At 46.1% G+C, this 12,315-nt stretch overlaps 1 protein-coding gene and 1 long non-coding RNA gene across 7 annotated transcripts in view; one reads left to right on the top strand and one right to left on the bottom strand.

Annotated features, from left to right (window-relative positions):
• Positions 1-3,500, bottom strand: part of METTL21A (methyltransferase like 21A) — a 50,112-nt gene extending 46,612 nt beyond the window's left edge. For 2 of the 4 annotated variants that reach the window (XM_032479991.1, XM_006182128.3), the window contains exons 1-3: positions 2,936-3,354; positions 2,318-2,497; positions 659-770 (exon numbers count right to left, since the gene is read on the bottom strand). In XM_032479991.1, coding sequence (XP_032335882.1) covers positions 659-770; positions 2,318-2,464 — 259 coding nt within the window. In that variant the 5' untranslated portion in view covers positions 2,465-2,497; positions 2,936-3,354. The other 2 variants (XM_032479990.1, XM_014557123.2) reach the window with 2 other exon arrangements.
• Positions 3,022-12,315, top strand: part of LOC116663729 — a 62,024-nt gene continuing 52,730 nt past the window's right edge. For 2 of the 3 annotated variants that reach the window (XR_004320021.1, XR_004320020.1), the window contains exons 1-2: positions 3,022-3,157; positions 5,378-5,492. This is a non-coding gene — a long non-coding RNA (uncharacterized LOC116663729). Of the gene's footprint in view, positions 3,158-3,471; positions 3,578-5,377; positions 5,493-12,315 lie in introns of those variants that run through there. The other variant, XR_004320022.1, reaches the window with a different exon arrangement.

Raw genomic sequence — 12,315 nt, 5'->3', positions numbered from 1 at the left:
GTAGCTTAAAGGCTGGTCCATCCAGTCATCAGGTAGCTTGAAGTGTATGAGCCAAAAGTTGTAGGAGGGAGTCAACAGTGAATAATAAAATAAAAATAAAGCTTAAAAATGCTCTAGGCGTAGATTAATGTCTGTATGCCAAAAAAAATTTTTTTTTTCAAAACTTTACATGAATTCAGAACTGCATACTGTTTAATACAAGATGTCAGTACAAACTCCAGGGGGGCCAGCCCTCCCTAAGAGAAAAAGACCAGCAAAGTTTTCTCAGCAATGAAGGTAAGAGATTATCTGCTCTACCCGCCTCCCGGGGTTAAATCAGAGAGTATATGGGAAAGCACCTCCACTGTAAAAAAACATGTACACACACAAGGCAATTCTCTCTGAACTCAAAGTCACCTTAAGATCATATTATCGGCATCACAGAATTGCATGGGGCAAAGCAATCTCCTATGAGAAGTATAAATAACAGGATGGGAGAGAGACAAGGAATTAGCCTTCCTGGAGGTAAGAACACAGCAGTTGGCCTGTGACTCATAGTAAGTACAAGGCAAAGAAAAGTAATCCAGTAAGAGGAAAACTAACAGTGGTTTTGCGTCAAGAAAAGGCGCCCCTCTATGAGTCCCCCTCACAAAGGCGTGAGCTAGCGTGTCACACTCACCCAGCAGGGCAGCCACTATGCCCACCAGCCCTGTGCCAGCACCCAGCTCCACGGCAGAGCAGCCCCTGAGCTCCACAGCTCCCATCTCCAGATACGTGGAAAGAACGACAGCCTGAGTCAAAACACAGCATTTCGATTAAAGTCAACATGTGCTTTAGGGGCTGAAGGGTTTCAAGCAGGCTCTGTGCTGGCAGGAAGACAGCACACACCCCTCGCCCACTGCAAGTTTCAATTCCCAGCTTAACAACACCACAGAACTCAGCTGCTGCTGGGAGGTCATCTAGAGCACAGACACTAAGTCCCACAGCACAGCTGCCCCAGGCCCCACCAGATGCCCTTAAGTGGACAGCCATGGTCAGGGACACTGCCCACCCAAGACAGGGTCCTGCTCAATCTAGGAAGTTTAAATTCCTTAGTATGTCACAGCACTTTTAAACTCAAAGTTTACAAAATGACTCTGGCAGAGCTGACATGAACAGTCTCTGTGATTTTGCTTAAAGGAATGTCCAGTTCCTAAACCAAGTTCAAATCAGCAAGACCACAACATCACCCAGAGGGGAAAAGCAGAGAAGCGCCAAGCACCCCAGAGCTGCGCTCCTTCCTCCTGCTCTCCCGCGTTCCTAACAGTCATCACCCCCCACCCCGGGGCCGGTATCAAAAGGTAAGGTTTTAGCCAAAAGTTTGGACTTGGTGTGTGAGTTAGCGTTTACATACAATTCTATAAAAGCAGTGTATACTCTTAACATAATTTTTAAATATACTTTGCTTTTCATGGCCACATACTACTAGTATACTTAGCAATTCCTCTTCTTGGTGAGAATATAGGAGGCTCACCGATTCCTCACTATTATGTATCCTTTTATTACCCATTCTGGGAAAACTTTTCATGTAGTTACCCTAGACTGGGTTCCTAAAAATGATGTTACTCGGTTAAGATATCTCAAGATTTTTATTCCTAAATGTTTTTTCCAGCATCCCTAATACAATGTTAAGACTGTAAAATTGTATCTATGCCAATCATTTATCCAACATTAAATGAGCTCCCACAGAATCCCAGGTGTGATGCTAGATGCTGACGGCAAGTCTCTGTCACAAGCAGCTGACAAAACAGTAGTGGGAGAGGAAGAAGCAAAGGAGCAATTATAGTACAACTTTTTGATCATTACAGCTATGGAAAACTTAAAAAAAACACATGATCTTCATTTGGGGCATTATCACTTTGCAATATTCTTTGTGCAATGTTAAACTTAATGTAAAAACTGATTCAGTGACCAAAGCAGTTAGGGGCCCCAGCTTTCTTTTCAGTCCTCCCTCTTCACCGCTGCATAAACTACTGGCAAGTGATTTAATTTCTCTCAGCTTTCTTTACTCACCCTTAAAATGCAATCTATTTGGCAGGGAGGGTGCAGGGAAGTTATTTTAATGGATATAAGTTTTTTGGGGTGGGGTGGAGTGATAAAATGTTTTAAAATTGAGTGTCGTGATAGTTGTACCACTCTGTGAATTTACTTTAAAAAAAAACTCATCACTTTAAATAGGTGAAATATATGCTATATGAATTATATCCCAATAAAGCTGTTATTTTTTTTTTTAAAGAAACACCAGTCTTAAAATAATGAATTGTGGATTTTTTTTCAGAGGCCCCAGGGGCTTACTTACCGCGTCCCAAACCACCGCTGCGACTCCCAGTTGCTTCCAGTCCTGCCGTATCTGGATCGTGCGGTTTGCAAAGGAGAAGGTGGCAAGAGGCTTGTGGAATCTCTGCAGCCCCACTCCCACGGTCTCCTCATAGGGCACCAGGGCCATCGCGCCTGCGCCCAGCTCTCTGCTCCTGCAAAGCTGTGGGGCAAAAGATTCCTGCGTGACGCTCTAGCCAGAAAATGCATTCTCTCTTAAGTAGCTCCAAATGTTTTTAAGGTCGTTTACAGGTTCAAAAGAAGAAACAGAGCTGGGGGAAGGCTTTGTCTACTCCTTTTTTTCTGAGAAGTGAGATTTCGCTCTGAATTCGTACAAAGGAAGTCTTTGGCATTGAGAACCCAGACTGTACGACTCCTGCAGGATGTCAGGTGAATTCGCTGAGGGGTAAGAAAGAGTGAGCGAAGCCGGGTGACAGCCCAGGGCCGCCTAGAAAGTAGCGCTTTCTAAACTGCCCCGGTCCCGCGTGGACTGCAGCAGCAACCTACTGCGGTTGGCTGGGCAGTTTTCGTTGTTTTGTTTTGGTCTCCCCTCACTCCCTCTAAATCAGTGCATTCAAGAGTGACCACTATGGACCCGAACCTGAACTTAAACTGGGGGTTTAACGGTATGATTTTCCTGCTTTTTGACACCCGTTGGATATACAAGGTCGACGCCGTTCCATCTCCTGGAGACCGGAAGTGAGACACTCGCGGATTCCCAGTCGCTCCCAGGTTCAGGGTGGACTCGGACACTGGCAGCTCGGAGGCCTCTCGGGAGTCCCCCCAACCTGCCCCCAGTCCGCCCCACTGGAAGGGCCGACAGGTACGCACGTCCCTTCCGCCGGCCCCAGAGCTGCGGGAACCGGCGGGGTAGGAGCGGGAGCTGGGGGAGGGGGCCCCTGGCCGCCCGTCCCGCCGCTCGAATGCCCGCAGCCTCCCTGCCGAGAGCCGAGGGCGCGCCCGCGCCGCTCCGGGAGCCGGGACTGCCACACAGTGGGGCCCGCGACGCAGCCTCGCCTCACTTACGGCTCCGGAGGCGGCCCCCGCGTGGCGCGCGCGTCGCTTTCCCCGCCCCGAGGTCGGTGGCGGAAATGACAGGCCTTAAAGTGCCGGAGAGCCGGGAGACCCGCCGGCAGGCGGGCGGAGCTGGGCGGCCCTGCGTTCGGGGCGCGTGTTTCCGGTCCCCCTACCCGAGACCGCCGGACAAGTGCTCCCGGAGCGCTGGCGGCGCGATTCAGCGAGGGTGGGGCAGGGGGCCGGGGCCAGGACGGTTCGGCGGGGTTGGGGTTGGGGCCGGGGCGGGGGTGGGCCTTCCCCTTCCCTCGGTCCCCAAGGTATTCAGGCCAACAAGTCAGTTTCCTGGGCCGCCGAGAGCGGCGGTGGCGGGGAGAGCGAGGTATTGAGCCGCGGGCAGGTGCGCGGAAGGGTGGGTACCATGGCGAACAGGGAGCGGGAAGCCGCCAGCCCAGCGCTGGACGCGCTCTGGCGCCGGGTCCACTTTTCTTTGTACTCGTTCTCGCACGCGCGGTTTTTAATATGTGTTTTTTAAATCTGTGCGCTCTCTTGTTTTTAGTTTTAAGGGTGACCACTTAGTGGGCGTAGGAGAAAATTCTTTCCGAAGAATACATGGTCGCCCATTCGTCCTCGTGTCACCCTAGTGAGGTCCGAATTGGTGTAATCGCGCGCTCCGTGGCAGTAGAGTGGGAAACGTGACAAAGCCCTTCTCAACTAGAGTGCAAACGCGGAGCCCGCACGTGGCTCCCGGACCTGAATTGCTACATGCAGCGGGGCGCGGGGTCTATGGGAGATGTGGGTCTCCCTCCTCCTGGGGCAGATGGTTAGCACATCTGCCTGGGGACAACCCATTCTTGATGCGGAAACTGCTGAAAGGGTGGCACCTGGCCGCAGGCCCTTGGAAAGCGCGCGGCTGGAGTGAACACCCAGGAATGTGACCTCGCCGGGGAGGGGGAGCGCATCCTCTGGGGAAGGTTTTTTTCTCTCCAACGTTGATTCCCAGCCCCCGAAACCCACCCACCCCTGGTCTCTCTTGGCGATTCCCAGCTCTGCCTGCACGTTATAATGAACAGGAGCGTTTTTCAGTTCCGTATAGCTGGACTCTGCCCCCGGAAGAGTCTCAGTTGGTGTGCGATGAGGCCCGAGCTTTGGTATTTTTTAGAGTGCCCTGGTGATTCCTGCCAGCAGCCACCTGTAAGAGGCTCAGGCCAGGCCTAAACCACCCCCTCTCGTCACCTCTCTTATCCCGCAGGGGGCGTGCCCCACTCTGTCCAGATTTCCTTAACCTTCCAAGTGAAGGCTGGGGGCCTGGGGCTGCAAAAGGTGACTTGAAGTGAACTTTGAAGGTCACCAGTGAAGGTCTTTTACCTTTTTTTTTTTTTGGCTTTGCTCAATTACTTACTATTAACTTTGTATGTGATGGAGTTTATTTTTGAGAGCAGTTTTAAGTTCATAGCAAAATTGCCAAGAAAGTACAGAAATTTCCCATACACTCTCTGTGCCAAGCACAGCCTTCTCCATTATCAACATCTCCCACCATAATGGTACCTTTTTTACAGTTGATAAACCTACACTGACACATCATTATCACCTAGAGACCAGAGTTTACACATTAGGGTTCACTCTTGTACACTTTACACTTGTTCACTGTTATACATTTTGTATCTGAACAAATGTATAAGGCAGGTATCCACCATCATAGTACCATAAGAGCAGTTGCACTTCCTAAAAATCCTCTGTCCTCTACATAGCCATCCCTCCTTCCTCTGTAACCTTTGGCAACCACTGATTTTTTTTTTTAATACTCTCCATAGTTTTACCTTATCCAGAATGTCATATAGTTAGAATCGTATAGTTTATAGCCTTTTGAGATTGGCTTCCTTCACTTGGTGTGCATTTAAGGTTCCTCCATGTCTTTTCATTGTTTAGTAGCTCATTTCTTTTTAGTGATGAATAACCAACATTCCATTGTGTGGATGTAGTACAATTTATACATTTACCCACTAAAGGAAATCTTGGTTGCTTCCAGGTTTTGGCAGTTACGAGTAAAGCTGCTATAAACATTCCTGTACAGGCTTTTTTGTGGACGTAAGTTTCCAGCTCCTTTGGGGAGATACCAAGGAACATCATTGCTGAGTCATATGGTAAGAATATGTTTAGTTTTGTAAGAAACTGCCAGACTGTTTTCCAAAGTGTCTGTCCTATTTTGCAATCCCACCAGAAATTAGTAAGAGTTCCTATTATTCCACATCTTTACCAGTATTTGGTGTTGTCAGTGTTTTGGATTTTGACCATTCTAATGGGCCTGTAGTGGTATCTTACTGTTGTTTTAATTTGCAGTTCCCTAATGACATATGATGTGGAGTATCTCCCTCACTCAGTTTTATTAAGATAAAATTGACATATAACATTGTATTTAAGATATATAACATAATGACTTGATATGTATAAATATTGCAAAATGATTACCACAATAAGTTTAGTTAACATCCATCACCTCATAGTTTTTTTTCCTTGTGATGAGAACGTCTAAGATCTACAAATTTCACAAATTAAGATCAGCAAATTAAGATTAGTAAATTAAAAATGTACAATGTAGTATAGTTAACTACACTTACCATTCTGTACATTACATCCCCAGAACTTATAACTGAAAGTTTGTGCATTTTGACCACCTACATCCGTTTCCCCCACCTCCCACTCTCTGTCTCTGGCAACCACCAATTTGTTCTCTGTTTTTATGAGTTCTCTTTTTTAAGATTCCGCATGTAAGTGAGATCATACAGTATTTGTCTTTGTCTTACTTATTTCACTTAGCATAATGCCTCCAAGGTCATCCATGTTGTCTAAATGGTAGGATTTCCTTCTTTTATGGCTAAATAATATTCCAGTGTGGTGTGTGTGTGTGTGTGTGTGTGTGTGTGTGTGTGTACACTGCATTTTCTTCATCCACTCATCCGTTGATAGACATTTAGGTTGCTTCCATGTCTTGGCTATTGTGAATAATATTATTCACAATATTATTATTATAATAATATTGTGAATATTGAGGTGCTGTAATCTCTTTGGACCGTGATTTTGTTTCCCTCAGATGTATACCCAGAAGTGAACTGGATCACATGGTAATTTTGTTCTATGTTAAATTTTTTGAGGAACCTCTACACTGTTTTCCACAATGGTTGTACCAATTTACATTCCCACCAACAGTGCCCGAGAGTTTTCTTTTCTCCACATCCTCGCCAACACTTATCTCTTGTCTTTTTGATTATAGCCATTCTAACAGGTATAAGGTGATATCTCATTGTGGCTTTGATTTGCATTTTCATGATAATTAATGACATTGAGCACCTTTTCATGTACTTGTTGTTTGAACCATTAAAAAAATCAGATTGTTTTCTTATTGTTAAATTTTAAGAGTTCTTTCGTATATTAGTCCTTTATCAGATGTGTCTTTTGGAAATGCTTTCGTGCAGTCTGAGGCTTGTCTTTTTATTCTCTTGATGGTTTCTTTCACAGAGCAGAAATGTTCATTTTAATCAAGTCCAGCTTAGGTTTTCTTCTATGTTATCTTCTAGGAGTTTGTAGTTTTGCATTTTGATTTAAGCTTATGATCCATTTCAAGTTAATTTTTGTGAAGGGTGTAAGATCTACATCTAGGTTTATTTTTTGCATGTGGATGTTCCAGTGTCCCAGCACCATTTGTTGAAAAGACAGTCTTTTTCTCCTTTGTATTTGCCTTTGCCACTTTGTCAAGTATATAGTCAGCTGATTGAAGTTGCTAAGTATATAGTCAACTGATCTTTGTGTGTGTGTGTGTGTGTATACAGCCAGTGGTTCCCTGTGAATACTTGAAAATAGATTTTTCATCCTCAAAAACAAATTAGATATGTGGTAGATCATATTATTTTAAATACCCAGTCCACCTTCTACAGGCGTGTCCTTGATGTCCTTTCCCCAAGAAGAGATGTCTCCCTACCCTGTTGAGATCAGGCCTGGCCATATGATTTGCTTTGGCCAATGGAATGTGGGTGGAGATGACACTTGCCACCTCCAAGCAGAGCAGGAGGTGCCTTGCATGGCCCTGTCATTGTACCTTTTCCCTTTGCTAAGACCTGCAGGCCCCAGATGGGTGTGCTCCCTAACCCCATCCCCAGGCGGAACAGAGCCACAGCCGACCTGTGAAATATGTGAACCATAAGTGAGAAACCGTCATTTGGCTAACCATTGAGATCAGGGGTTATTGCTACAGCTCTCAGCAGAAACTAACAACATAGATGTGAAAGTGATGGACATTTCATAACAGGTAGAAGCTTTTAGTGTATGTGATTTAGTTTCAGTAAAGTCGATCCCTTTTTGGAGCTCCACCTGGCTCATAATGATGCCTTAATTGCTCCACACCTGCCCCCTCCCCTTGTCAGCATCAGCATTAGCCTCAGCCTGAGACTACTGACTGCTTTTATCCAACTGTGATTCTAATGCTTGAAAATCATTCTTCTACTGACAGTCTTGTGGGAGATGTGAAAAAAAGTAGATTCACTTTCTGGATTATCTGTAATTCCAAAGTGCAGTTCAATCACAGTATAATAATTTATAAATCTATGTGGTTTTTCCTTATAGCAATGGCCTTCATTGTCTGGTTTTCTCCTGGACCCAGACAACTACAAGGGACCCTGCTTGGACGTCCCCTTCAGCTCCATGGTTCTCTATGCACCTTTGGTCTTTTGGATGCTTCATACCCACTCACCCATGGTGGGGAGCAGAATTTAGGGTGGGGTAGAATGTAAATATGTACACCCAGGGAACTTTAGCTGATACCTTTTCCTGTTTGTCCTCGTGACTAAAATTGCATTTCCCCAATCATACGACACCTCACCAGAGAAGAGTGGTAGAAGGGTGCTTATTCCTTTGTCCCCCTTTGTTTTCTGGAACTAGTCCATGTATGAGGTCACAGCAGATGCCGCCACCTTGGTATAACATGATCCTGCCCCAGGCCAAGGGGAGTACCCAACCCAGTCTGGCAAATCATTCTCTCTGCAGAGTGAGAATTCAGGGTGGCTTTCGGATGTCTCTTGTTATTATCTTTATTAGCTCAGCATCCATTTCCCATCTTGTTGGTAGTGGTTCCCTTTTGCTAATGGAGGTTAGCTTCTGGGGCCTGAAAGTCTGGATCTAATTCCAGCTCTGCAACTTAGCTGCAACCAGCTGTGAGACCTTGGCTACAATGCCTTCACCTTTGCCTCAGTTTCCCCATCTATAAAATGGGGATCAGTAAACAAAGAAGATAAGCTGAGGTTAAAATGAGTTAACTTATCTAAAGCAGTTAAAACCACGCCCAACAAACAGTAAACTTCATGAAGCATTTGCTCTTACTATTCTGTGTTTGAGGTGGGACTGACCTTGACCTTGGCTCCAGGACCAGGCCTGTGCCCCAGTTCTGGCCAATGAGTATTTTCTTCCATCTGGCCACGGGTGGTTCACAAGTAGGCATGTGACCACTTCTGAGACCCACGTGCTAGGCTCTCGGAGAACCCAAGGGTTGGGGCAGGAGAGAAGCCGGAGTTCCTGTTAGTCAGCTGGTCCCAAGAGGGCTGAGCCAGCAGAGAACGGAGCCGGCGCAGGTGCCAGTAGAGGGAGAGGCTGCCTCCAGTGGTGCTTTGTGACCACCTGGATCCAGCTGGCCAGGAAGTTTTAGTTATTTGAGCCGTTAAATTCCCTGATTAGCTTAAGCCAGCTTGAGCTGCCTTTTTTTTTTTTTTGTCCCCTGCAGAAGAAAAACAATCCTGACACTTTGAGTCTGGGCTGGTTCCTTGAACAAAGGAGATCTAAAGTCGATCCTGCACGGGGCCATCCTCAGTGTGCTATGTGTGGAGAAGCCAGACTTCCTGATGGTTCTCCTGCCCTGAGCCTTTGCTGGCTGCACCTGGGCTCCAGGGCCTGTAGGATGCTGGTGTAGCCTGATCATAAAGTTCCTTTTCTTGCTTTAGCTGGCTTGAGTGCCTGACACATGCACCCAGAGCACTAGTGAAAACTGATATGTTTTCTGTCTCATGTTTTTAGGAAGTAATGTGGGCAGGATATAAACATTCTATAAGCCCTCATATATGGTAACTTGCTATTGTATTTGCCAAACAACAAATATGGTCCTAATAGATGGACCTGTGTTTCAAAGACAAGTCTCCTCTCCACAACTCACGGTCAGCAGATGACCTCAGTTCACACACGCCTTGATAAATGTTGGTGAATCAGAAGCGTGATCTCGGGCTGCCCCTTTCATGTCCATTCTTGGTGGTCCCTCCCTGCCCACCTCTCCTCCCCCTGCCCCACCCCACCTGGCCCTAGGAGTTCTGTCCCCTCCCTAGTCCTGGGGATGCTTGCTCCACCAATGGCTTCTCCTTTTTGCCTTCAAGCAAGTCCAAGAGTCGCCTGTTATTTAAAAATGCAGGATTTTAAGAGTGATGCAGGCTTGCCACTTCTGGGTTCTCACTGCTCGTCCTGGCTGCATCCTGTCTCTGCAGCCTCCGGATGTGTTCTGTTCTCTCAGAGCTGCTCTGGCCAGTGCCAGGTCCTGCCTCTGTCCCGGACACCACACTTTTCTGGGCACCGGACTTAAAGAGGCCCTTCTGTCTGGGACGTCAGGGCACCAGTCTCTGGTCTGACCCTCTCTGGCCGCCTCTACTGTCCCTCCAGGCTCCCCAAGACTGCTACAGCTTCTTGGAAAGTTGGCCTTCCTTTCTTCCCATGCTCTTGCCTACTTAGTAGCTTTACTGGGATACGGTTCACCATATCCCAAAGTACTGCTTCCACACAAGCCCAAGTGCTCTGCGCAGTGGCACAGTGGGGCAGTGGAAGAGTGGGGAGTTTGGAATTGCAGGATGTGAACTCAAGTCCTAGTTCCTCTAGGCCTTAATAACTCGATCTTAAACAAGTCACTGCCATGCCTTGAGCTTCGGTTTCCTCATCTGTAAGTGGGGTTGATGATAACATTCACCTCACAGGGTTACTGTGGGCATCAAAGAGGGTGATGTATGAACAAGCTTACTGAACACTGCAGTGCATATTACTGAGTATTGTTATAGCAAAGAATTAAGAAAACAGGCTTGGGGTTAAAGGACTGGATTTAACTCCTGGCTGTGTCCTTTCTTAGCTGTATGACCTTGATCAATGACTTAGCATTTTTGTGCCTCATTTTCCTTATCTGCAAAATGGGCATCTTACCACAAGCCTTCCACCTCGATGTGAGGAGGAAGGTGGTTACCACATGCCCAGTGCTTAGAACAGTACCTTGCACACAGGAAGCATTTACTAAACTGTTACTTTGCTGTTACTTATTTCCTCACTGGTGTCTGCTGCCCCTGCCTCTTCCTAGTTCAGGATTTGGAACTTACCTTCCTTTCAGTGCCCATCTCTTTCAATCTGTTCAGTCAGTGCTCATGGAATCCCAGGTGGCTTTGGTGACCAAGGTGTTTTCAAGCCACTGGCACTGGCAGTGTACACCCGGGGAAGAAGCCCGTGGTTGCCCTCTCCTTGGCCTCATCCTGACCTCCTTCCACCTGGGCTGCTTGCCGTGGGGTCTGCCTCAGACCTGAGGACACCACGAAGGATTTGCATGGTCTGCTGTCCTTCCATTTACTTGTCTGAACTTCAAGATACTTGATGTCTGGCAGGGTCTTTGGTTTCTCCCTGAGCCCTTCTTTCCTTCTCTAAGGCAAATCCCTGTGTCTCTAGACTGGCCTGGTCTCCTGTCCGCCACCCACATCAGGACACATGGGGAAGCCCTGCCGGTGGGTAGAACACTGCAGTACGGTTCAGCTGGCTGCCTTGGGCTGTCTCCCGGCCCCCTACCTGCTGCCACCCTGTCCTTCTCAAAGCCCACTTCTAAAAAGGTCACCCTGCCTGCACATAATCTTTACAGCCATGCCTTTCAGGGGCTCCCCATTGCCTGCAAGTTCATTGCAGCAAATTCAAAGACCTAATTTTTTTTCTTTTTATCATCCCTTGTTCCAAAACGTATTTAAGGTAATATCTTTATTTTTTTTAAGATTCTCAGTGATCTCACTCCAAAACTAGACCTTCAAAATAGTCTCAGAACCTAAACCAAATTATTAGCTGGCAATAATTTGGTGATGCCCAGGTCATCCTTTCATTTTCTGGCAATGTCTCTGGGGGCACCTACTTGACTTGATTACATCTGCAAAGACCCGCTTTCCAAATAAGGTCACATCTACAGGTACCAGGTATTGAGACTTCAACATATCTTGTGAGGGGACACAACCCACAACAAAGCAGTAAGGACAACAAATGACAAAATTTTAATGAAAGTACATTTAAAAAAATAAACAACTCTATGAATTTGTTTAAAATTCTCAGTTTCATAGTAGAAACCTGTATAGGATAGTGGTTGAGAGCATGGACCATTGAATCACAGCATCTGAGTTTCAATGGACGGATCCATTTCTTCCCTTTCGTATAAATAGATTCATAGTAACGCCTGTGTCATTGGACTGTTGGGAGGTGGTGGTGGTAAATGAGCATGTCAATTTAACCTGCTCAACATGGCGTGGTAAACATGTCAGTCACCACGTATAGCACCTGTACATGGAAATTTCTTAATAATATTTATTTAATAATATTTATTAACTCAGTAGCAGTGTTTGACCATTTATTCTGGTTTACCGTTTTTAATTTGTTATTTAGAATCTTAATTTTTTAAAAAAGCTGGAATACTTTAAATAAACGAACTGTTATTAAGCCTTAAGTCAGGTGTTGTGCACTTGGGCAAGCCTTAGCTGTCGCTTCATAAATAGGCTGCTCTGTGTCCATACAGCTTGCCTTCTGTTAAGGTAACAGGGATTGTAAATACCAAGCTATTTGGACATTGTATTCCATTGCAGTGAACGTTCTGCTCACATGGCCTAATCTCTATGTGAAGGTGAAACAGATTATAAATATCAAGTTATTGTGACATTG

The sequence above is a fragment of the Camelus ferus genome, chromosome 5 (assembly GCF_009834535.1).
Source record: "Camelus ferus isolate YT-003-E chromosome 5, BCGSAC_Cfer_1.0, whole genome shotgun sequence".
Taxonomy (NCBI): Eukaryota; Metazoa; Chordata; class Mammalia; order Artiodactyla; family Camelidae; genus Camelus; species Camelus ferus.
The sequence above is the reverse complement of the archived record's forward strand: the minus strand, read 5'-3'. Positions and strand labels throughout refer to the sequence as shown.